This window comes from Paramisgurnus dabryanus, chromosome 5 (assembly GCF_030506205.2).
Source record: "Paramisgurnus dabryanus chromosome 5, PD_genome_1.1, whole genome shotgun sequence".
NCBI classification, from domain to species: Eukaryota; Metazoa; Chordata; class Actinopteri; order Cypriniformes; family Cobitidae; genus Paramisgurnus; species Paramisgurnus dabryanus.
Genome location: NC_133341.1, coordinates 26,552,966 through 26,579,568, shown reverse-complemented (window position 1 = coordinate 26,579,568; position 26,603 = coordinate 26,552,966). Strand labels below are relative to the sequence as shown.

The following is a 26,603-nucleotide window of genomic DNA, read 5'->3' as shown; positions in this document are numbered from 1 at the left end:
TTATATTTAGGACTTTATTATGTTTTTGCAAGATGAACGTTTTGCTCTATGTACACCGCATATGCATTAATAGCACATTTTTTGGTGTTTTCATTAACAAATCACTGCGCAAATTGCAATGAACATTCTAGGGAAACAAATCTAAACAAATACACATGTTCTTATAATTTAAACCTGCTTTCTGATACGCTATGGTAGAAATTCACAAGCATTGTAGTAGTATGCATTTAATACAGAGAACGTTCCATAGTAAGAGTACGAGATCTTCTTCAAGAATTAAAGAGATTATTTTAATGTGCGTGATTCATAGAGATACACTGAAAGAAACTTCTTCCTAAAAATCCTCACAGTCTGTCAATGCAAACCAACATCTCTAAGGCAGCGTGCATGTAGTAGTGATGATACACATTTCCATTTAATAGCCTTAGTCGAGAACAAACTACACCATGTTTGGTCGAGTGGGCGACAGTGACTCATATGTGAATGAGGACATTAATTTCTAGCTTCGGCCAGCGTCTCTTTGTCGTCTTTCTGTTTAAGTCTGTAGTCTGCTAATGCAGCCTTGATAGCATCTTCTGCGAGCACTGCCAAAACACAAATGATCATTTGAGGTGCACTGTTAATATGATCATGTAATACTACACATGACTTTAAATGAAAACACCACCTTTTTTCAATATTTTATTATGTTTTTAAATCAACTTAGATTAATTAATACATACCTATCATACCTATCAATGCATGCACTTCATCTTTGCAGAGCGCATCGTGAATGTGTTAGCATTTAGCCTAGTTTTATTCATTCCTTAGGATCCAAATAGGGATGAGTGCTCTTCCGCCATATAATATAGTTCTAATTTTTTTCTTAAAAAAAAACAACAACTTTTTCTGTGCCACCATACTTGTGTAACTACTCATGTAACAGTCTTCAAATAGGGAAAATATGGAAGTGTTTGGTGGCTTCTAAATTCATCCCTGTTTGGATCCTAAGGAATGAATGGGGCTAGGCTAAATGCTAACACATTCACGACGCGCTGTACAAAGATTAAGTGCATGCATTGATAAAAGATAGATATGTATTAATTTGTCTAAGTTGAGGAAAGAACATAGTAAAATACTGAAAAACTGTGTTGTTTTCCTTTAAGTGATGGTGTAAATGTGTTTGTCATACTTACTAGAGCAATGTAGCTTAACTGGTGGAAGACAAAGTTCTTTGGCAATCTCTGTGTTTTTGATTTGAAGAGCTTCGTCAATCTGTACAAAGCAAAGGAGAACATTAAATTAACACTTAGATAATGCAATAATCACTGTGAATGTCTGAATGCAATGGTCTGAGTCATGCTGACATACCGATTTCCCCTTCACCCACTCTGTGGCCAGAGAGCTAGAAGCAATGGCTGAACCACAGCCAAATGTTTTGAATCTGGCATCCACTATCTTTCCATTTTCATCCACTTGAATCTGTCAGACAGAATTACAGCAAATTTATACAGCGTAGGACACAAATGTACTAAAAATCTAATGGAAACCTGCATACCTGTAGTTTCATTACATCACCACAAGCAGGAGCGCCTACCAAACCAGTGCCCACATTCTTGGCGTTTTTGTTCAGGGAACCAACATTTCTGGGGTTCTCATAGTGGTCTACCACCTTTGGTGCAAAGTAAGTTACACATGGTTAAGCCCAATCCAGATGTTAAACAAATGGCCAGGCTCTAATCACATTTAATATCACAGGCATTGATGACACTACCAGGAATAAAAGTGTGTCCTTGATAAATAATGTGTACTATTTATAAATAATGACCAAATAAACAATAAATGCACTAAAACCACTCAACCATTTATGAAATCATTATTGATATCAAACATCAAGTCAAGGTTTTACCTGTAGTACTGTTACACAACAAAATATCTGAGCATCATCCGTCATCAGTTTTTGTTAAAGTTACACAAGCGGATGTGAAACAACTACAAATGTAACTTATAATCTTATTTTACAATACATAAACCTGATGATTTAGATGGCTTTTGCATTGAGACAAACTGAAAAACGTGAATAAAATAATGGATGTCACAACGCGTGGTTTGTTTACATGCGCGGTTGTTATCTAAGGTTAGCCGAATTAGCAAAGCAGGCTAAAAGTTGTTACACAACATAAGTTACGGTCAAATATTTAACTATTCCCAGATTATTTACAATGGATGACCAGCAACGAAATGTAACACGTACCTTTTTATGATAAGAGCATGCGGATCTAAACTCTGGTAATGATAACGATCTGTGAAACAGTGCAGAAGACGCACAGCGTTTGGCAGCAGCTGCTAACGCCATGATGGACAAATACGCACTGCCAGCCACTGCACCAACTAGAATTAACCAATAGATGGAGCACTTTCACTGCACTCAATAGACCAATGGAGGGCGCTGTAATTTGCATTCACAATACTCCACCAATAGAGGGAGTGCATTTATTGCTTACGTCATACAGTTTACGAAACAATATTGTAGGTTGTGCTGCGTTCCAGGCAACCTGTAACCCGTAACTCACGACTTCAAAACCACGACTCACGACTCTGAACTGGGAGTACATCGATCTAGTACGAGTTCACGGGTGGGAAGTCACGGGTTTGACTGCCGTTCCAGTGCACTTTCACCGGTAGAAGGTTGTAAAAACACGAGTTACAGGCTGCCTGGAACGCATAGGGTCGTGAGTCGTGGTTTTGAAGTCGTAACTAACGGGTTTAAAAACCTGCCCTGGAACGCAGCATTATTTACATAAAATAGAGCGTACATTTCATATGCAAAGGTATGTGTTGTTATATTAATAATATTACTGTTGTTATGCACAACACAAATGCAGTTTAATGCATAATTTGAGACAGGAACAATTATCCAACCACCACAAAGAATTTCATTGGATACAGTAAACCCACTCGCTTTTTATTATATAATGCCGAAAAACATTAATAAACAAGACTTGACCACAAACTCCAAAACTGGCAGCCCGCACCACTTGCTTGTTTTTGCATCGAGCCCCGCCTTCTGGCCGCACGAGCCCCCTGTTTTTCGCGTGAGCTCGTGTGTTGTGCTCACGAGCCCTGCCCCTGTATCCAGGCAGACAGTTCGCAACATGGCGGCGACGGGGAACGAAGAGCAGACGTTGTTGCCTGATATCGAAGAGGAGGCTGAGGGCATGGAGCGAGAGATGGAGTCAGAGGAGGAGGAAGAAGAAGAAGAACGCATGGGAGTCGAGCACTCTGAGGAGGAAGATGGGGATACGTCTGAGGACGAGAGGGAGAACGAGGCAGAAATCCAGCGGCTGGAAGAGCAGGTGAGGGAATGAATGAGGCTAACGGCGTTCCCAGCATACGCAGCTCTCAAAACACCTCACAAATGACTTAACTGGACATTTTCCCTTTATATGTACGATAAATACGTCGGTCCAGTTGGAACCGTATACTCAACGTGTCCTTAATACACGAACAGACGCGGTAAAATGCAGAAACGTGGTCTCGAGGAATGTACTTAGCAAAGACTTTAGCAAACTAGCAAACACCTTGGTTTACAACAAGTTAAACATATATTTGTTTTCCATCTACTTTATTCGCCACCACGAGGCCCTGGATATTCGGACGGGCTCGTGTCATGTGCACGTCTGAAAACGTGCTGTAAATTATGCAGGAATAAAGTTTTATTTTGGGTTTACTTGGGTGTGTTTTGAAGAAGCACGATCGCGCGTGGTGGAGTCAAAATACGCGCCATAGGGCGTAGATTCAGGGGTGACCTATACATTACAGGTTATTTTATATACGTTATAAGAGCTGAGTTGCCTTGTATGGTCACATCAGGTTTAAATCATAATCTTAAAAACATTAGTTTTGGCAAAACACACTGTTATGAAAACTGTTGCGCAATGGTCAATGCCTATGTTTCTCATTGGACTTGTGGTGGGCTTCTGTTTTCTGGTTTGGAGTAGATTCCTGTTTGGTTTTAAATGGGTGGGATTATTATAAGTTGTTTCTATGTGTATTTCACAACTGAACAGCGAAATGCTGGACAGCATCTTTTGTGATCTTCTTTTGTTGCATGTTACAGCATCATACCAAGCAGAGAATATGCAAACCTGTTAAAGGTTATCCATGATTTATGGATGCAAGTTAAATCTCCGAGCTTGTTTTTGCTGTGCTCTGTTCATTTGCTTTCATTTCTGCAAGTCATTATAAATAGATTCAAGCATTTGGTTTTGCATTGGGATAGCAGTCAATTTTTTATTGGAAAATTACTTGTAATGCAACAGCTGTCCAGTGCATGTTTCAGGCTAACTTCAAAGCACATTGTAGCTCACTAAATTCTTATCATGGTGATACTGGGATATTGATTCTTCACAAAAAGAAACTGATTGTCATAATTTGATTTGTTCCAGTTTTTAAGTCCCACAGAGAGAGTTGCTCTCCGTGGGAAGTGGCACTGCTCCAGTGTATCCCACCACTCTTATGATAGACTGCAGAGAATGCCTGCCTTGTCCAATGTCCAGATGAGGCTTTAGCCCCCCCCCCCCCCCCCAAAAAAAAACATATTAGATGCTCACTGTTTGGGCTGGTGTCCTGGGAACAGGAGAATCAAAATATGTACTGATGGTGTCATTCAGTTCAGAAAGATGGATTTTCCTTGCAAACCATTTGTTTGTTTATAGGCGACCCTCTTTGTCACTGTTTTTTTTATAAATTTAGCATTTCTTGCATTGTAGATTTTTTTGTGACATTTTCAGTCAGAATTTAAATATAATTTGTCAGAGAATTGTTTTTACCGATATATTGAATCACGTTTTTTTTTATAAACCTCTGATAGTCCAAACTGAAAAATATCAGTCTATGCATGTGTTTTCTGTTTTAGTTGAGGTAAAAATATACAGTATCTCACAAAAGTGAGTATAAATAGGACACCTATAATAATAATAATTATAATTAATAATAATTTAATAATATTGACAATAATGGCTGTATGTTAAGTTATTTACAATAAAGGACAGTAAAAACTATATTGCTATACAAGTAGCACATTGCCTACTCTAAAATATATCCAAATTTATTTTCTGTAATATGGTCCCTTGAGAAGATATACCCAACGTGGTGCCCGTGGGTAGCCCGCGCAGAGTCTGTGAGGTGCTCGCCCAATCACATTCTATAATAGTCTCAATTATAATATTTACTTATTACATATTTTTATATTAGCTTTGCTTGGTTTACGTATGTTAACATTTTAAACAATGCTAAAACATATCGACAAGTAAAATAAAATCAAGTAAAACAAAAAAGTTTTAAATAGACTTTATCAAAAAGTAGCCCTCCAGATTGTTCTATCTATTGTGGTAGCCCTGCCCACAAAAAGGTTGGAGACCCCTGTACTAAAATAATTGCTGAAATGTAATGGGTGTACTCACTTTTGTGAGATACTGTACATGTGTTATGGATGTGATAAAAGCGCACATGGGACAATGTTGCTTTGTATGAATTCTGTGTATAAAACTGTACAAACCAGAGCAAGTAATACTCAACAAATGGAAAAGGATTGGCTCCTCAAAAAACGTAAAATATTTTAATTTAAATTTTCGTGTGTACAAATGGATGTGTTATGGATGTGACATTTTTATGTTATGGGTGTGACAGTTCTGAAATCTGTGCTTAACTAGCTTAAAAAAACAAACAAACAAACATAGACTTTGCATAAAACATTTGCTAGCTGCCTGTCCCCTGAACACACTGTAAAAAACGCGGTCTCTGTAGACAGCCCAGGCTCCACAAACGGCAACAAAAACAAAGTGGCGCAGCCTACAACCACAAAACATCATAAATGTGTTCCAGACAATAAACAACAAGAAGGATTTTGGGGTAGGGTTTGGGGGTTTAGTGCAAATGAGGAAGCACGGAAGGGAGAGAGAGGGGAGAGGTAGAGGTTAGCTACGCTCCATTTTGTTTGACAACACTTCGAACATCTCCAAGAAGTGACATCACACAATGCCTTAAAATGCCTTTAAACCCTTCAATTTTGACATCTGATATATCAGCATTGTTAAAACTTAATTTTTATGGTATGGTTGACTTTTGCATGGAATTGCTTACTTGTGTTTATTCTAAAAAGTTTTTGATATCATTTTTATTGATCTGTTTTATACAGCTGGTGGTCAACTTCTACAAAATACCGAATCATGCAGTTGTGAAAATATTGTGTGACTACTACAATACTGTGTGACAAGTAAATCTCTTAAAAAAAGGTCATTTTATTGTGTGCCTTTTCCTCCAGCTGTCTATCAACGTGTTTGACTATAACTGCCATGTGGACTTGATCAAACTCCTGAGACAGGAAGGGAAGCTTCACAGACTGCGCAAAGCCAGGCAGAAGATGAGCGAGCTCTTTCCTCTTACTGAAGGTGAGTCTTCAGTCTCTTAATGTGCATTGTGCATAGCCAGATTTTTTTATGCATGTGTATCAGGAAGAATGGTGAGGATTGTTTAAAGTTTTAAAGTGGATGGACAAGAAGTGCTTTTTAGGGTCCAAGCAATCTGTGTTATTTCCTGTTGATTAATTTTTGAGGTTTGCACTTTGCACAGCACATGGAGTTCACCCATGCACAGATTTGATTTGTTTGATGGAAGTTATTGTTTTAAAGTGATGTAAGTAAGAGTATATGGTCTTGATTGACAGCGAATAGCATTATTGCCCTTCGAAAGTGTGCTATGTTGTTTAGCATGTGTATAATGTATGCCTTTGTTTATTGTGTCTTATATGTGATTGATTTGTTTGGTGGAGCAGAGATTTGGCTGGACTGGCTTAAAGATGAAATTCGGCTAACTGAAGAAGAGTCGGAGCGCGAGAAAGTCTACGAGCTGTTTGAGAGGGCCGTGAAAGATTATCTTTGTAAGTGCGCTATTATTGTTATACATCGACTGAATAGCAATGCATTGAATGTCTGTCTGAATTTAAAATGCTGTTATAAGCCCCAATTTTATAAAAATATTGTAATACTATTTACTAATTATTATGTTATTGAAATTTCTGTGTTTTTCCGCTGCTTTAAATGTTTTCTATTTGAAGTTTGTGTCTCTCGTCAAGCCGCTCTATGGCTGATGTAATTGCTGCTTAATTGTCAGATTAAATGTTTTAAGAAATGCGCTCATAAACGCATCCACAGGTCCAGAGATCTGGCTAGAATTTGTGCAGTACTCCATCGGTGGAATGGGAGCCCAGGGAGGCATTGAGCGGGTCCGGTCCATCTTTGAGAGGGCGTTGACTGCAGTCGGTCTTCACGTGACTAAAGGAGCATCAATCTGGGAGGCCTACAGAGAGTTTGAGATTGCTATTCTCTCCACAGTACAGGTACCTTAAATCCTGAGCTTCTATACAGGATAGTTTTTCAATATTAAAAAAACCCCTCATCAATCAATATTACATTGATACAAGTTAATTAAATGTTGATAGTCTTATAAGGCAAATGTTATGTACAGTTGTTATAGGTTCAAACCTTTTTCTCTTTGTCAGTCTCCTCCTGGTAGCGTTGCAACACCTGAACAACAGAAACTGTTGAGCGACCAGATCGAACGGATAAACACACTCTTCAGACGTCAACTAGCTATACCTTTGATGGGTGAGACATGAAGATTTCTCCTCCCTAAATCCCTCAACTTCCCATTCCCTCCCCTCTTCTCTCTTTCCAGTGTTGGATTGAATAATCGGAAAAACCTGCATCCACAGACAGCAATTTTTGGGAGAACGGATGTTGAAAGAATTTAGGCCATGAATATGGTTGAAAGAATGTAGACTATGAATATGACGTTGCACAATTTGGGAGAAAAAGCAATTGATGGAGTAACGCATGTCTAGACAGAACTGAATTGTGATCAGATATGATAAATTAAGATTTAAATTGATAAATAATATTGATCATGGTTTACAGTTTCAAAAGCTTAAGTAAAGATCCATTCAGGTAGACACTGGCATGCGACGTTATAACATAGGCTGAGGGCAGGAGAGTCAGGAGCTGCTTGCAGATTACCAGATGGTCTGGTTTTGTGAGCAGGATTTTTTCCCCAGTCGGTCTCCCCCGCCGGCTGATTTTGGCATCGGAGATGCGGAGGTGAAGACTCTGAATGCATCCCACTCAGCTAAGAGCCAGGCTTTTGTACAGTGTAGCTTATGTTTCTAGAGCCTGTTTTCCTAGTACCAAAATTTTCTCGTAGTGATGACATGGATGAGAAACTGTATAGTAGGGGAGAGAGGGCCACAACCTAACACGTTTTGGTTTTGGCTTAGTCATTAAAATATTTTTTGGGAGTTTTGTTAATCATATTTTTGCACAAGCAACACACACATCTCTGGTACAATTGACCATTTGAAGTTTGTTTCTATTACTTACCATTCTTGGACAATTACACCAAACGTGACAGAAGTGCAAAAGTTACAACTTACCCCATAGGTGGGTTTAATTGTAACAGGCAGGGGGTTAGTTATAACACTTGCTAAAAATTAAGTTTGCAGGCAAATATTTCAATACTATTTTGTCTATATACTTGAAGTGGATATTGTTTATGTATCTGTCTATAATAGACGGGTATCCACAGTATTCATCCCTCATCTAACTATAGTTCAGTTATAAATGGATACAAATGTCTAAATATCTGAGAAAAAGCAGCACAATTATGACCGAATTTTTTTTATATTTTTATATGTCTCAAAATCAAATTCTGAGATAATGAAAATCAAAGTCTGATTTTAGCCATTCATTTCAATCTTTGATGTGACCTTATTTAATCAATATTAAAGATATTAACAAAAATAAATTTTGACACAATTTTTTATAAGACAGGCACATTTATTTTGTTGACAGCCAGCAATCATCAGTGTGTAGCCTATTTAAAACAACGCCAAGGATTACAGTAACGCTAGCTGTTTTCATATCGTAAGTGCTGAGGGGTTGAAAATATTTTCATGCCTGCCAAAAAAGTTGCTAAGAGCAGCAGACATATTTCAAAAGTATGCTTAATGATGTTTTGTCAACAATACACTGATTAAGATGACATCACATTGGTTTTGGTATCTTACACACCCAAATCAGAAACCGAAAAAACATATGATGAAAAAATTTACCCTTGTTTGCAAACACTGTGTTCTTTAATCAAACAAATGTTTTGTTTTGCTCATTTTTTTTATTGAAAATACACAAGTGCATTTGTGAACAGCTGTTTTTAGTGGCTTAAATTCCCATTATAAAATGGGGAGCATGGAGGGTTTTGGCACTTGGTTGCTAATAAGTGCATGCTTATATTGTGTTTTGTAGATATGGAGGGAACATATGCAGAGTACTCAGACTGGGCAGATGATGGTGTACCCGAGACTGTCACACACCAGTACAGACGTGCCCTGAAACAGATGGAGAAATGCAAACCTAATGAGGAGGCTTTGGTAAGTAGATACTTCTTGCTGAATCTTTATGGGAGATTTAATGTGAATGGTTCATTATTATTATTATTATTATTATTTACTGAAGAATTTGATCTCTGGCGGCAACCATAACAGTAAAGACAGCGATTTTGATGTAAAATAAAATTTTATTGCAGTGGTCTGACAGTAACTAGCCAAAGAATGCCAAAATCAAAGCTTTTAAGTGGTAAGAGCTTTGCAAAATGACTGTGCTAATGAAAGCACTGTTTCTGAAAGCATACTCTCATCATTAATTTGTCTTTTTTGATGCTACCTCAGGACCAGAAAGTTAATCATAATAAAGTCTAAATAAAATGCATTTAACCAAACACTGAACATCATATTCTTTTTTTGTTACGTTTGAGCTTCTGTAGTTCAATTGGTAAAGCATTGCATTAACAGCGCAAAAAGGTAATGGGTTCAGTTTCCAGGAAACACACAGACTGAAAAATTTAGTGCTTGTAATGCACTGTAAAGGCCAGAGTATAGTCTGTTTTTTTACATGAATGCTAACATGCACACGGTCTAACGCACAGCCTTGCAAAGTTTAGTTTATTTGACTCGACTCATACATATACACGTGTAGACATTTGATGCATGCACATTGTGACAAATGCAATGCATCTCCTGGGCTACATACTACACTCTCCTGTAGGTGCATGCACGACCTACGCATACAATGTACACAGGGTTTCAAAAATCTGGTGCTGCGCTTAGAGTACGCGCACACTTTAATGGCGAAAATTGCGTTAGGCGCACTGTATGCAGACCCACTGTACGTACTTTACAGTAATACCCTGCCAATAGTCTTGTTTTTACATGCACGCGAACATATGCACACAGTCAAACGCTAGAGCCTTGCAAAGCGTAGTTTATTTGACGTGTGCACAGATGTTCAATGAATGCGCATTGCAAAAATATGCAGTGCATCTCCTGGGCTACAAACGACATTCTCCTGTACGCACATGTGTGAGTTACGCTTACAAAGTACACACGATTACAAAAATCTGGCTATTCTGATGATGAAATTTGAGTCACGCCCACGCACTGTATGCAGACCCTCACGTATGCGTAAAAATGGGATTATACATTTTAGATTAAGGGATTGCTACTATAGTACTGGACCTCAATTTAACTCTTTCCCTGCCAGCGTTAAAAAAAGTTGCCAGCCAGCGGCAGCATTTTTTTTTTAATGATTTTCACAACAGTTTAATGCCTTCCAGAAAATGTTTTTTTTTTTCAGATTTCGTCCAGCTATTTTTTGGGTTAGGAAGAACCAATAATATAATAACCAAATATTTTTCTTTTGTGATTTTTGTGATGACTTTTGATCTAGATCAGATTCAAAGCGATCATCAAACCATACACAGAGTTTGAACTGTTTGCCCTAAAGCAGGGGTCTTCAACCTTTTTCAGGCCTTGGACCCCTTAATTGATAGAAAGGAGAAGCAGGGACCCCCAGTACATATAATACATTAGGAATGGATTACTTACTTTGTTATGGTTACCTACCCAAATATTAAAATAATTATTTATGGTATATACTGTCACATGCTGTTAACATAACATTTACATTTTACTGAATAGATTTTAAGCTAAGAACTGCTCTTCAAGTTTTTAAAAACTGTTCTAAAACTCAACATTTTAACAAAAAAACATTAAATTATACAAAAAAGTAGTGCTTTTGGTTAGTAGCCTTTTTTTTTTTTTTTTTTACACAGAATTCATGATAAATTAATGTATTTCATAAAATGTCATAAAACTGGAGCCCCCTTGGCACCATCTCACGGCCCCCAGTTTAAAAACCACTGCCTTAAGGGAATACTTCCGGGTTTTATAAGCTGGATAAAATCCCCAACTGTTGTATAAAAGCGGAGTTACAGCGGAAAAACTCGTCATTGGCAGGGAAGCGTTTCTCTTAATTGACGAGTCAACTCGTCAATGGCGGGGAAAGAGTTAACTTAAACAGTTGCCTTACAGACTGGAGATTAATTTTAATAGTGTACCAAATTACACTCATTTTGACAAATAGTTTGAACTGCATGACTGAAAAGCTGCTCTGAACATTTAGATACTGTGTCCATGTGGCAATTAACTTGCACAGTCTATAAATGATAATTAATCAAATACTTTTTGCTCACTTCATTAGAACAGATGTTATTTATCAATATATTTTTTCTAAATGTAATTTTTTTACAGGCATTTGATCTCACTTTCTAATGCTTTTAATCTTTTCGTTCTAGCTGGTTTCTGAACCTCCAAAGCTGGCCGAGTATCAGTCCTACATAGATTTCGAGATAAAGGAAGGAGATCCAGCCAGAGTCCAGATCATATTCGAGCGAGCACTGGCGGAGAACTGCCTCGTGCCCGACCTGTGGATCAAATACACCACGTATCTGGTGAGCGGCCTACACATTCGCTATCATCAAGCAGTTCCCTGCATGAACGCACTGGCCTCCCACCTCCATTTGTTTGTTCAGGTGTATATTAATTGCTTTAATGGCACCGTAATGAGATGCACAAGCCGCAAAGAGCTTCGACGCAGCTGAGAGCACATTAGAGAACCGGTATCTCAACAGATGGAAGGAGAGGGAAGGGAAAACTGTGAGTTTACCAGAGAGAAATGAGTGAGCACGACGGCTCCCACGTATTAGCAGCCAAAGCTGCAATCCAATTGGGCATTTTGATCCAGCAGATGAACTCTCGTGTTAAGGGATACAGCCTGAAGCGTGCTGGTGAGCCCATTTAGGCAGTCGAAATCCTGGCAGCCATGTATGTGTGAAATTATTAAATCAAGCCTTCATGCTTGGGCTCTCTTTGGTGATGAGATTAAGATGCTATTGAACTAAATTATATGCACCTCACAATGGAAGTCACAAAACTGCTTTGCCTAATGGATCGAAGGGTGATTGCGTTTTACAAAATGCAAAAGTCTTTTCCAGTAATTTATCTGCATCACTTCAGGAATGATGGGTACATATAGTTTCCATTTAGGGAAGTGGCAACAAAGATCAGCTATTTAAAGATGGTGATTGGTTATGACAGCATTTTGGTTGGTGCCTTCCTTGTCATTCAATTAGTTCGGACAGCCGCCGTCACATTTGTTCCAGAGAATCAATAGCGCTCGACCCGTTTTGGATTTGTGCAATGACCAAAAACTTCCTGGCGTGCTTCAAAAAGCAGATATCCTCATTCAGGCTTTTGATTGAGCGTTTTTAAAGAACGTTAAGCAGATGTTGCGTTGGCGGAGCCAAAAGGGTGTGCAAAACAAGGATTTTTTGCATCTCTCATTTGTAAAGGCGTTTTTGCGTTTTACTGAATGATTATTGATGTGGTTTCCCAGAGACAGATTTAGCTCAGTTGTGTATTAAATCTCTCGCATTGCCTGCGACAGAGTAGTGATTCCCTTCTGAATAGTCTTGTAGCTCGAGGCTAGACACGTAATCTGTGAACAGCAGAGGCACTTGTAAATAGGTTGGCAGGGGTACGCTGGCACTGGATTGGCTGTGATGATTATGAGTCATTTAGGCTGCTCATCACATGCACCTGCTCTTCCTAAAACATGTACAATGGCTATAGCATGACAATGGCTATAGCACGTCTTTTAGCTGGGAGAGCGATTGTGATCTTTCACCTAACAGATCTTTGATTTTATCAAGAAATTAATTTAGTTTCTGAGTTGATCCAATTTTTTTTATTATTTTTCTGTGAAGCTGTCAAAAAGACAAATTTCCACACTGTTTTATCTCATTTCCTCGTTTTTGTATGAAAAGCAATGCACATTAATCTACAAAGTGCACATGTCTCAAACGCCCGTCCATGCTCATGCTTAATAGAGTATATTATGATATGCGGAAAAGAAAGTAATAGGAGCAGCTTTTGATGCAGTACTGTGACCTTTCCTTTCTGATATATTTATATTTTAAAATGTCACATTGAAGTTGGCGTTATTTTACATTCAGGACTTGTAGGTCATACGTATTGTTGCTTTTGAGCCAAGCATCTGTTCCAAGCATGAGTCACTGCCTGCTCATGAAGAAACTTTCTTTGTAACTCAATGATTTACTCGATGTATATTTTTCCTTGTGCTTCACCCCAGGATCGTCAGTTAAAGATTAAGGAACTGGTTTTGTCTGCTCACGAGCGAGCTGTCAGGAACTGTCCCTGGACCATGGGCTTGTGGAAAAGCTACCTTTTGGCTCTGGAGAGGCATGGAGCGGACCATCAAACAGTGACGGGTACTGATGCCCAAGTTTTGCAAAACTGGATTGATTCAATGCATACAAGAATTGACTTGAACATGAAGCGTAAATTATGTGTTTTCAGATGTGTTCGAAAAGGCCCTGAATGCAGGATTTATACAGGCTACTGATTATGTCGAAATCTGGCAATCTTACCTGGACTACCTAAGGAGACGTGTCGATTTCAGCAAAGGCAAGAGTGCTAGCATGCTTTTCTATCGATTGCTTATGTATTCTTGCATCACAAGTCCTCTGTTCAGTCCCCCGTAGTCGATAATTTTGTCAAATTTTTATAGCATATATAACTGCCTTACAAAAAGGCTTGAAGGTACTCTACACGCTTGCCTCATTTAGTAACCGTGAATCTTATATGCGAATTAGTCCCCTCTACTAAATTGCACCAGCTTGGACCATAGATATGAATATGCAAATTAGTCCCTGCATGATAAATCTCACAAAAGCCGTAGTTTCCTGACAAGCTGGGCCAAGTCGCATACATTGCAGGTAATACGTGAATTAATGCAAAATTGCCCCGATTGTCAGTGAACTACAGCTTTGTGTAGTAAATGCTGCTCCATGTTAAAGCAGGTGATGCCGATTTACTACTAATCAAGGAACCAGCTTTACTGACGAGATGCTCATGACAATCACATGCGATTTATTGTGCAGCCCTAGTTCCTCCCTCCACTTAAGGGCGATTTATAGTCGTGCGTAGGTCCTACGGCGTAGCTACGGCGTAGGCTATCCGTAGCCTGTGCGTAGCTCTGCGTAGCTTGACGCGCACCTCACAAAATTTCTAACAGCGCGTCGGCTCTACGCGGACCGTAAGCGCTGTGATTGGTCCACCAGAACCCCTCCCGTCAGGTAAAAAAACTGCGTCATAGGTATTTCCGTTTGAGACGGTGAAAACAAAGATGAGTCAAGTTGAGGAGTGATTTAACTCAAACTGAAACATAAGTTGCTGTTTATTTACTTCCATCATTGCTGGTCTTCTCAAATATACACAACAAGTTGCTATTTCGTCTTCGTTTGTGGGTTAACTTGCTTAGCTTCTTCTTCTGTGACGACTTCTGCTGCTACTGTGGATACACGCGTGATTACTGCCAACCAGCGGTTTCGCGGGTGTTTGCACGTCGACGCGGACGGCGACGCACAAGTATAAATGAAAACCGACGCGGAACCTACGCCGTCGCTGCTACGCCGTAGGACCTACGCACGACTATAAATCGCCCTTTAGTCTCAAAAAGCGCGGACCATAGAGATATATATGTACATAGATGCTACATTCAGTAGTTTCAAACACATAACTGCTAAGTTCGGTCTCAAAATGTGAATGCATGATGTGCTAAATCACAAAAAGTATGGACCATAGATATACATGTACATAGATGCTACATCTCGGCAGTTTCAAACACATTGCTGCTAAGTCCGGTGTCACAATTGCTGCATCCGAAAAACTTTAAATTGCGCCATCTGCGAGGCATGTCCGAATCCAATGTTAGGTCTTACTTCCTGACTCCTGAGATCTTGTTCCACAATTCTGTGCGGGCATAGGGAATGTGATTGGTCGAGCCTGGTCGAGTTTTCTAAAAAATAAAATGGCGGTGTCTATTTTCACTTTTTGCACCTTTTAATTGCATTTCTAGTGAGAATTTAGCATCGTAGTCTTCAGATATGTGATTAGTAATCGCAAAGGCGCTCTCTGTTTATATTTCAAACACGCTGCCTTTGAAGTGTGTCCGAAACTGTTTCTCTTAGCTGCCTTCATGCCTCCGAAGTCATTGCCTCATGAGGCAGCAAGTCAGCTGCCTAAGTTTTCGGACGCGGCCATTGTGTATGCACAATGTTTTCAATCGTAAAAAGTTTAGACCATAGATATACATTTACATAGATGCTGTATTTGGTAGTTTCAAACACAAAGCTGCTAAGTCCAGTTTCAAAATGTGTATGCATGATGTGCTCAATCACAAAAAGCTTGGACCATAGATATACATGTAGAGAGATGCTACATCTCGGTAGTTTCAAACACATTGCTGCTAAGTCTGGTGTCACAATAGTTGTGTCCCAATTCAAAGGCTGCGACCTTCTAAGGATGTATTTTAAGACCGATTGTGTTACAGCAGCGCGACTTGAGACTAGTAAGGCCGTCCCAATTCAAAGGATGCTTAGAATGAAGCCTCAAAATGCGTCCTTATTTTTTGCGCTGTTAAGGATAGAACGAATTGATACTTAATAGCCAAGGCTATCCCAAGATTCATTGCGCGCCTGCAACTTCTGGAAATAACATTCTATTCTAAACTAAACAATTAAAACATTTATTAAATAAAAGTGTTTATTTATCAGAATTTTTTTCTTGTCACTGTTTTAGTGTTATAAGTTATATTTTGTGTTAACTCTTTCCCAGCCATTGACGAGATATCTCGTCAATTAAGAGAAAACGCTTCCCCGCCAATGACGAGATTTTCCGTCTTTCCGCAATACCGCTATTATCCACCAGGTGGCGCCCTTCCGAACTTTTTAAAACCGGAAGTATTGCCCTATGGCAAGCGGCTGCATGTCCGTGTCTGTTTTAAAGATCGCTCTGAATGGGATCTCTATGAAAAGTCCGTCACAAAAATGGAATTATCTCTGCTTTTTGCTCAAAATATGGTGTATTTGCAAAAACCTACCCATATTCAAAAGCTGATTGCAAAAGAACCACTAAAGGTAGGATGAAACGTTTTTTTTTGTTTGAAAGCAGAGGGTCTGTTCTTTCATTTGGTATATTGTATGTTTATATATTTAAAGAAGAACATTTTCTGGAAGCATTAAACTTTGGTGAAAATCATGATAAACGCTGGCGCTGGCTGGCAACTTTTTTTTTAAACGCTGGCGGTGAAAGAGTTAATTTTTCTGTTTATGTTGCATATATTTCTAAGGTTGATTAATTTGATATACTGTTGACTAGTTTAAACTACATCAACGTGCCATATAAATTAAATTAATATTTTTCTGATCCATATTTATTTTAATAAGTCAGAAGGCGCAGTGGCGCGTGCAGCATGTGACGCCAATTATGGGTCCTCCGAAAGTTAGACCGTCTAATTTCAGTTATTTTCGCGAACTTCTGAGGCTGCCACCTTGAAAGACAGGGTGCTCACGTTTTAAGGTTGCATGCTCATAAGGTTGCAGCCCTTGAATTGAGACACAGCTAGTATGCACAATGTTTTCAATCTAAAAGTTTAGACCTAGATATACATTTACATAGATGCTGTATTTTGTAGTTTCAAACACAAAGCTGCTAAGTCTGGTCTCACAATGTGTATGCACAATGTGATAAATCGCAAAAAGCTTTGACAATAGATATACATGTACATAGATGCTATATTCAGCAGTTTTATTAAATGCATAGCTGCTAAGTCTCACAATGTGTCTACAAAATGCGTTTGCAGCACTAATACTCCGCAATGGTGTTGAATGATGAATTTGCGCATGGTTTGTCTTTAAACATTAAACGTAATTTGCTGAATGAAATAATAAAAACTCGATTTTCGACTTTAGTGCATTATAACAGCTGATAACAGATCAGTGAATCATTTGATTCATTATTGATGAATTGGTTGATCATTGCAGAGTGGAGCAGGGAGCTGGATGAGCTGCGGGCGGCTTTCACACGCTCCCTTGACTACCTGAAACAAGACGTGGAAGAGAGTAAGTCTATCTGTTTATGGGTGGCAGAGAGAATATGATATGCAGCAGAAATAAAGACCGACTTAACCTCTGTCTCGCTCCTTCCCAGGGTTCAGTGAAAGTGGAGATCTGTCCTGCACAATAATGCAGATCTGGGCAAGGATAGAGGTGAGGAAACACTACACCGTTGCATCTGTCCATCCTCCATTAACTAATGCTGTTCTGCTGATTACAGTCTGTGCAGTTATTACAGCGTTGCTTGTATCTGATCGACCCTAACAGGCGTTACACTGTAAGAACATGCAGAAGGCCCGTGAACTATGGGACAGCATCATGACGAAAGGGAACGCCAAATATGCCAACATGTGGCTGGAATATTATAACCTTGAAAGGTCAGTAATTACCTTGTACCATCGATGTGGGTTGATGCATCAATCAAATGACTATATGATTTGAGGTATCGCTAAATATCATATCGGTGGCTAAGAGAATTAATATCAGATCTTCTTCTGATGAAACCGCCTAATGCTAATGGTATCTGAAAAGTTGTCGCATGTGTACTGTTGCATTGTGATTTGTGGTTAAAGACAGCATGAAACATTTCCATTAAAATCCCATAATGTGATGGATTCAGAGGGAAATAACGGGGATAATGTGCGATCAGATTTGATTGGATCATAATGTGATATGGTTCTATAAGCAGATTTGTTTCATTTTGATGAATGAATATGGATAAAAAGCATTGTGCAGGATTATACGGCCTTTTTTATTCACATAAACCGGGTCTTTGTGGTGTTGTTTTTATTAAGGATAATTCAAAGGTAAAACATGATGATGCTGACTGTATTTGTGTATATGTGCATCAGGTCATACGGAGATGCTGTCCACTGTAGGAAAGCTCTCCACAGAGCTGTACAGTGTACATCAGACTACCCTGAACATGTGTGTGAAGTCCTGCTCAGCTTTGAAAGAGTGGAGGGTAAGCTGAAATAATAAAGACGAATGCTGATAGTCTTCATACCTCTGCTTATGTGGGAATTTTAACTGGTGTCTTTCCTCACAGGTTCTTTGGAAGACTGGGATGCGGCGGTTCAGAAGACAGAGACCAAACTCAATAGAGTGAATGAGCAACGAGCAAGAGTAAGACCATAGTCCTAACAAAAATTTTAGTAGTTTTCACATACTTATGGCAATTTTCCATTGCATAGTACCCCATGGTTTGGGTCGGGTCAGCTTACTTTTGGGGGCTTTTCACTGGGTGCAGTATGTAGTACCCAATTATTTTTTTTTTGTACCACCTCAGTTGGGGTTCCATCGACCCGAGCTGATACCAAAACGTGACACGAAAACAATGTAGATCACTGATTGGTCTGAGAGAATCGTCACTACCAGCATCATCACTATAATGTAAAAGATAAGCTTTACCTTCATGCTAGCTTGCGCTGTCTCGAGCAAACATGTTGTCATCTGTGCTCTGCTATAAGTTCCCAAACTCCCTTTTAGCTATGAAAAACATCCACAGGTTGAGAATCAGGAACACCATAACAGTTTTTTTCCAGACTTTCAATTTGCTTCCGCATATATGCTTAAATGCAAATGAGGCTGAGCGGAGCGCATCGACTGACGCCATGGGTGTTTGTACAGAAACTGTCATGTGAGACAGACGTAGTGATAAACACGATGTGCAAACATCTATTTGTGATGGCGGACTGAGAAATAAATGAATGTATGGGAATGTATAGCATTCTAACAAAGCTCTCACTCCGAAGTGTTACTAAACTCAATGGAACGTTAACCAAGCCAAAGTGAGGTGAGCTGACCCGACCTGAGCCAAACCGTGGGGTACTAAGCAATGGAAATCACCATTAGTTTATTGTTCGTATTATCAGGAACTCAGATTTCCTCTTTCCTAAAGAATGACATGCTGTTTTCTCAGGTGGCTGAGAAAGAGGCTGTCATAGCTAGACAAGAGGAGGATAAAGCCGAGCACAAAAGAAGAGCCAAGGCAGATAAAAAAGCCCAGAAGAAGGGCCAGAAAGCAAACAGAACCGGAGATAAACGGAAAGCTGAAGATGAATTAGAGGATGAATGGGGAGATGAAGCAGGTATTGAGGACAGAGCATGATTTCTTTTTGCTTTATGAAGGTGCAATGTGGGATTTTTAGGAGGATCTCTTGACAGAAATGCAATATGATATACATATATGATATTATCAGTGGTATATAAAGACTTTACAAAATGAACTCTATTGTTTTTATTATCTTAGAACATTATATATATACACTGCAGGTCCCCTTACATGGAAGTCGCCATTTTGCACCCCAATGTTTCTACAGTAGCCCTAAACAGACAAACTGTTCTTTAAGAGGGCATTTTGCCACAACGTTGTCTCAGACGATGATGTGTTTGTCTGGTGGTGGCTACCGTAGCTTCACTATGCGTTTCGAAAAGGAGCGTGCTGTGGAGCTGTTGAGCCGTTGGTTGCAATTCACAGTCTCACCACTAGATGCCGCTAAAAGCCCCATATTGCACCTTTAAAAAATCAAATGTGTTTTGTTTACGGTGTAGCATTGTCATATTTTTTTAATAATAAATTAGGGGTGCACCGATAAATGCCGATATGCAATAATAAAACATGGCCATTAACTATTCTGAATTGCACATTTGATATTTTTCACAGATATTTCATGCACTATGGCTTTTGATCAGTAAGTCCTTATTGATCTGAAATCACTGTTAGTTTGAGTTGTTTGTAACATGCTTTTGAAAAAGCAACACTCGCAAACACGATCATTATACCTATTCTTTATTATCATGAAAATACCTAAAAAGGTTTGAAGAACAGCAATATAAATATATCCTTAAGCCATTTCCTGGAGCTGCGCATGTATGGTTCTTCAGTGCATATTGAGTTTCTACCGCCCTCTGGCTTTTGGATGTAGCGGCATTTCAACATAATTCATTGAGAAGCATAGCAAGCATCATTGGCCAATATATCGGTGGACCCCTATAATTTTTTTATCAGAATAAATAGCAGGAAGCCTAAATGCATTTGGTCATTTTGAATTAGGTCTTTAGTTTACAAAAAATCACATGACAACATTCAAAAACAAAGATGACAATATGTGTTGACACATAAAATCTCTGCAGAGCTCCCATCCAAAAAGCACAAAGGGGACGGGGAGGATGCGTTGGAGCTCATGGAGACAGAAAGCGGGTTTTTCGGACGACGGCCTCCTCCCCAGCGCAAAAACGAGCCACCTGGTTACCGTAAGAACCAGCAGGGGTTGACGGAAGCACCTCGACAAACCCAGGACACATCACAGGAGCAGCGTAAAGAGGACAACAGCGTCTTCATCAGTAATTTGGCATTTAATCTAGAGGATCCTGAGGGCAAGCTGCGGGCGATCTTTCAGAGTTGTGGGACTATCCAGCAAGTGCGCTGTGTGTTTACACCAAAGGGTGCTTTTAAAGGTTACTGTTATGTGCAGTTCGAGGACCAGCTGGCCGTATCGGAGGCGCTGAAACTGGATAGACAGGAGGTGAACGGACGTCCTATGTTTGTGTCTCCTTGTGTCGACAAGAATAAGAATCCTGATTTCAAGGTATGTACTGTGTATACTATCATTTGTTTATCAGATCATTTAGGCTGTTTTTTAGATATTTGAGCAGTGGCGGCCATTGACTTCTTTTTTTCGAGGGCGCCCGATGCAAAGTATGTATGTAGCCCGTTATATGTGTGGTTCGCAATTTCAAAATATGTGTTCGGCACGTCGAGTGTATTTTGTGAATGTGAGCGTCTCTTTTAACGGTTTTGACAAAACACATGATGCACATGATTCACATGACGCAACAAACACATATTTTGAAAACACGAGCAACACACATGACACTCCGAACACATATTTTGAATTTGCGCCCCTTGGAAGAGCAGTCACCAGCCGCCACTGTTTTTGATGTCTTAACATTAACATTTTATCTTAAATGAACATTAAAGTTTAATAAACAATCAGTTTAATTTCATTGATGATGTCTTCCTGACAGGTCTTTAAGTACAACACATCACTGGAGAAGCACAAGATCTTTATCTCTGGCTTGCCTTACTCCTGCACTAAAGAGACACTAGAAGAGCTCTGCAAGCCACACGGCACGGTCAAAGCCATCCGAATTGTCACCAATCGCTCGGGCAAACCCAAGGTGTGTAGGCTTTTGTTACCATGTTACTATGTGGCCAGATCCATTAAGCTTAAAGATTTTGGATTTGTAATTACACAGTATTGCCAAAGGCATGTGGACACTCCATGTGTGGATTTGCCTATGTCAGCTAAACTCAATCTCCCTAAAAGATTTTTTTGTAGAATGGGGATGTATTGTCTCTGTATTGAATGGGGTGAAATTGTTTACTGATTTTGGTGTGGGACTTTGATCCAGACCCCATCGTCCCACATCCGTACCAGACCACACCTTATAAGGGCCAACTTCCATTAATGCAAATGGTTATGAAATTGAATGTTCATCAAGCACATTTGGTGACCGTGTTGTTTCGTTGCCCACAATGTTTTGGCCATGCATGCAGTGTTAAAGGAGTAATCCACTGTATAGATGGGGCCCATTGACTTACCATAGTATTTTTTTTCTACTATAAAAAGTCAATGGACCCCATCTTTAAAGTGGATCACAGGGCTGTGGAAGAACTTGTCATGTTTCAAAGGGTTCTTGCTTTTATTGTCTTGTTGATTCTGTATACAGGGTTCCCATGGGTCCTTGAAAGTTTGTGAATCTGGGGGGGTTCAAGGCCATGGGAAGTTTTTGAAAATATACATACATAGATACAGGTCATTGAAAGTGCTTGAATCTATTTTATGCAAGAAGTTTTCTGGAAAGAATCCATATTATTCCCTGTGTAGTGTAGGATAATATCATAAAAATTGTAGACTTAAGTACACATGCTAAACTGTTTGCTGTAGATGCTTATATCTTCTGTATGTGAATGTTGATTCATACCAAAATGCTTTTTTGCATAGTTGTGTTTGACACATGAAAACGTCTTAGGTTACGTAAGTAACTGTTGTTCCCTGGGAAGGGAACGAGATGCTGCGTCTCCCTTGCCATACTTCCTGCGTCCCTGTAAAGCCATCTTTGGCAATATTTCAGATAGCGATATATTTCCTGGCTCCTGTGTCACCCTATCTTTGTCATTAAGCCTCACCATTGGTTGAATTTGATATACACATTCAGACATACTTACCCCTGGAGGCGTCTCCAAAGTGTCATCCCAGTGACTCAGAGCGAGTTCTCGCAAAGGGAACTGTAACAGTGTATATTATAAGGTAACACGATGTAACCTTGCTCTCACTTGAAATGTGTCCCCAAATTTTGTCCTTGAATTTGAGGGTATTGGACCTGGAAAGTCTTCGAATTTGAAGTTAAAGGAGCATTTCACCCGTAGAAACATTAATCTTTATTGAAAGGTTGTCATATTTGTAGTTGAAATGTAACATACATTTAGAATTTAGTGCCTATTTGACAGAGAAAAGGGGTGTTTGTAGTCTCACCCACTCAACATAGATATTGGACTTTCTTCTTTCAATGATGCAAAATGATGCTTTTTACATCATTGAAAGAAGGAAGTGCAACACTGAAATCTGTATTTCTCCTGTCTCAGCGGAAACTGAGGAAATGAATCATGACCATTCAAAAACATGACTGGGGTTCTAACTATACAAATCTTAATGCAAATGGGTGAAGTGTCCCTTTAACTAATGTGTGGGAACCCTGTGTATAGTATACTAATGCTTTTGTGCGCTTGATCTGTAGGGTTTGGCATATGTGGAATTTGAGAATGAGGCACAAGCATCTCAGGCTGTGCTGAAGATGGACGGCACCACGGTGGAGAACTTCACTATCTCTGTTGCCATTAGCAACCCCCCAGGCAGGAAGATGGACGATAAAGCAGCACCCAGTCGAATCCTGGGGGCAACGATGCCAAGGCAACTTCATGGAGCGTAAGTAACTGATACACCAGATCAGTTGGACTGATGTGTTGTATGACTGCCTTAATTAATTTTTTCTAGCAGGAAATGTAGGCGAACCTTACAATAAAATGTTTATCTGAGATTAAAGGGACACACCACTTTTTTTGAAAATATGCTTATTTTCCAGCTCCCCTAGAGGTAAATATTTGATTTTCACCATTTTGGAATCCATTCAGCCGATCTCCGGGTCTGGCGGTACCACTTTTAGCATAGCTTAGCATAATCCATTGAATCTGATCAGACCATTAGCATCGCACTAAAAAATAACCAACGAGTTTCGATTTTTTTCCTATTTAAAACTGTACTAAGACCGACAGAAAATTAAAAGTTGCGATTTTCTAGGCAGATATTGCTAGGAACTATACTCTCATACTGGCGTAATAATCAAGGACTTTGCTGCTGTAACATGGCTGCAGGAAGGGCAATGATATTACGCAGCGCCTAAAAATAGTCCCCTGCTATTGAAAGTAACGAAGGGGACTATTTTCAGGCATTGTGTAATATCATTGTGCCTCCTGCAGCCATGTTACAGCAGCAAAGTCCTTGATTATTACGCCAGCATGAGAGTTTAGTTCCTAGCCATATCTGCCTAGAAAAATTGCAACTTTTAGTTTTCTGTCGGTTCACAAATGCATCTTAAAAGGATAGTTCATCCACAAATAAAATTCATTATTACGTCATCATTTAGTCAGCCTAAACCTGTGTGAGTTTTTGTAATTATGTTGACACAAAAGATATGTTGATAAATGATGTTAATAACGCAGTAGACAGTATCCACTGACTTCCATAATAGGAAAAACAAATACATTGTGCATGTGATATGGTTTTTTATGAAACAAGTACAAAACATGTTTTTCTTTTCTTTCATCCAGAAGGGGGAAAGGACGCACTCAGATCTCTCTGCTGCCACGTTCGCTTTATCGCCAGAGCGCACCAGATGCCAAAACAGAGAACGGGACCGTATCTGCGCCACACAGCACAGAGACAGATGGGGTGCACGGAGGCTCTGGAACCACAACCCTGGAGACGCAAACGAAAACCCTGTCCAATGAAGACTTTGCCAGAATGCTCCTCAAAAAGTGAAACTTTATGTGGAATACCTGCCTTTTGACAGAAAGCCATGCTGTTTCCTTACGGAGTCCGCCTATAGAAACAGCATTTTAGTTTAGCCTACTTTCTGTAAATACACGAGCGCCCTTGAAATATATTAAAAATATTTTAACACCTCACCTATGGAGATGCGAGTCGTTTTGATTTATTTCTTGGTAATAAAGAAAAGATTTGTGGATGCAGTGTGACGCAGATTTCAAATTTTGTCAGCGAGTATTTTTTTACCAAGCTGTTCAAACAAATGAACCGTTGATTAAAAGGTATATGCAAGAACATTTATTATGAAGATAGGATGTAATGGGCCTCATTAGCATAATTCATCTTTAGTTCCATTTGAGCAAGCAGATGTGACTGGCACTTGCTTTATCAGAGACAAAATTAATAACTTTATTTTACATATCTAAACTGCATGTTGTATAAATAAGTTATTTGCAGTACATCGACCAACTGAAACAGCCTTGCATGTGAACATTTACGAAAGAAATAAGTCTTCATAAAAATTGTCAGCAATTAAAATCCAGCACCTTCTCAATATACGTTCTGTTAAAGCATTCACCATGTATTCGACTGCAGTGCTTTAAAGTGTTTCTGTTTGCAGAAGTTGATATGTCTCATGTATTTTGGGTAGTTTCTCCAAACGTGAGGATAGCTCATGTTTATTAATTGCTGACACAGCTTGTAAACCTGCCTTACCTTGTGCACTCGGTTGCGGTGGATGCTTGTGCTCCACAGCCAGACGGATCGAACAGACTTGATTGAAATCTGTTAATTCGGTATTTGGCTCAACGTAATTTCAAATTGTAGATTTGATGTGCTTATGTGCTAATATTCTGGCTGAAGAGCACGGTTGCTGCCTTGGAACGGCTTTGGTGCGGTTCCTTGATGTTGAAGAATCTATGCAGCTGTATATCGCTAGAACCTTCCACTATGGGTTCATCTGATCGTGAACCGGTCATATATTGTATTGTGTATAGAACATATATCATAGATCATTTTAAATGTCTTGGATGTTGGTATTATTTACTGGTTATGATAGACTTGTGAATTTCATCCACTTATTGAAAGCTCCATCAGTATATTTCAACTTGGCACTAGAAGTTGCATAGCATTAATATTTTGGTCGAGTGTTTGTTCGGTTTATTGCATTTTTAGTGCGTTTCTGTTTCATATCCCTTGGTGGTTGGCCATAGTTTTGTAAAAAAAAAAAAACATTTGTATATTTTGAACTAAACAAAAAAAAAACAGTAGCTCTATATATTTGCGTTTGATCACCGCAGTGGCCTAAAGTAGTGATTGAGAAAAATGTGTTGCGTGCAATGTCTTGTTAAGCATTTTAAAAGCGAAAAAGTTCAAATTGTGCACTTGATTTATTATTTGTTTATAGATCGGTCATTTTATTTGCCAGACTATGTCAGTCAACTTGACATACAATAATTTCCAATAATGTTACTTTTTTTATTCCCTGTGTTGCGTGAATTGTATGTAGTTATTTTGTTTTTGTTTTCAGGCCTAAATTGTTTAATGAAGCAATTAAATGTATATGGTTGTCAAACACATGATTTGTCATCATTTGTGTAATAGTTGAGTGTGCATACACATTTTCAGGCTGAACATTATTTCATAATTAAAGAGACACTCCACTTTTTTGGAAAATAGGCTCATTTTTAAGCTCCTCTGGAGTTGATTTTTACTATTTGGAATCCATTCAGCTGATCTCCAAGTTTGGGTTTTAGCTTTTAGCATAGCTTAGCATAATCCATTGAATCTTATTAGACCATTAGCATCGCACTCAAAAATGACCAGAGTTTTGATATTTTTCCTATTTAAAACTTGACTCTTCTGTACATCGTGTACTAAGACCGACGTAAAATTAAACGTTGTGATTTCTAGGCAGATATGACTAGGAACTATACTCTCATTCCTGCATAATAATGAAGGACTTTGCTGCCGTAACATGGGTGCAGCTGGCGCAATGATATTACACAGTGCCCGAAAATAGTCACCTGGTATTGAAAGTTACCAAGGAGGCTTTTTTTGTAATATCGCGTAAAAACTAAGTACGCAGTGTAA

At 39.1% G+C, this 26,603-nt stretch overlaps 2 protein-coding genes across 2 annotated transcripts; one reads left to right on the top strand and one right to left on the bottom strand.

Moving 5' to 3' along the window:
• Window position 1: 1 nt before the first annotated feature.
• iscua (iron-sulfur cluster assembly enzyme a) lies at window positions 2-2,383 on the bottom strand. The gene is made up of 5 exons (XM_065250722.2): window positions 2,234-2,383; window positions 1,538-1,651; window positions 1,351-1,461; window positions 1,176-1,254; window positions 2-584 (listed from the first exon to the last, which is right to left on the bottom strand). The coding sequence occupies exons 1-5, from the start codon at window positions 2,333-2,335 to the stop codon at window positions 493-495; spliced, it is 498 nt and encodes a 165-aa protein (XP_065106794.1). The 5' UTR covers window positions 2,336-2,383; the 3' UTR covers window positions 2-492.
• Window positions 2,384-3,072: 689 nt separating this feature from the next.
• Window positions 3,073-26,087, top strand: sart3 (spliceosome associated factor 3, U4/U6 recycling protein). Its single transcript, XM_065250719.2, has 19 exons — window positions 3,073-3,335; window positions 6,305-6,431; window positions 6,815-6,919; window positions 7,194-7,378; window positions 7,541-7,646; window positions 9,336-9,460; window positions 11,722-11,877; window positions 13,578-13,716; window positions 13,805-13,912; window positions 17,332-17,409; window positions 17,498-17,556; window positions 17,671-17,780; window positions 18,255-18,367; window positions 18,452-18,528; window positions 19,325-19,493; window positions 20,539-20,993; window positions 21,433-21,585; window positions 23,206-23,393; window positions 24,296-26,087. The coding sequence occupies exons 1-19, from the start codon at window positions 3,135-3,137 to the stop codon at window positions 24,504-24,506; spliced, it is 2,865 nt and encodes a 954-aa protein (XP_065106791.2). The 5' UTR covers window positions 3,073-3,134; the 3' UTR covers window positions 24,507-26,087.
• Window positions 26,088-26,603: the final 516 nt, after the last annotated feature.

Excerpts from the sequence above, each read along its gene's own strand:
- iscua (XM_065250722.2), bottom strand. The coding sequence starts at position 2,335 with ATGGCGTTAGCAGCTGCTGCCAAACGCTGTGCGTCTTCTGCACTGTTT. Across the intron at positions 1,255-1,350 it reads AGTGGGTGAAGGGGAAATCG|ATTGACGAAGCTCTTCAAAT; the intron begins GTATGTCAGCAT and ends TGCTTTGTACAG. Across the intron at positions 585-1,175 it reads AGTTAAGCTACATTGCTCTA|TGCTCGCAGAAGATGCTATC; the intron begins GTAAGTATGACA and ends GTGTTTTGGCAG.
- sart3 (XM_065250719.2), top strand. The coding sequence starts at position 3,135 with ATGGCGGCGACGGGGAACGAAGAGCAGACGTTGTTGCCTGATATCGAA. Across the intron at positions 3,336-6,304 it reads TCCAGCGGCTGGAAGAGCAG|CTGTCTATCAACGTGTTTGA; the intron begins GTGAGGGAATGA and ends CTTTTCCTCCAG. Across the intron at positions 17,410-17,497 it reads GAAACAAGACGTGGAAGAGA|GGTTCAGTGAAAGTGGAGAT; the intron begins GTAAGTCTATCT and ends GCTCCTTCCCAG.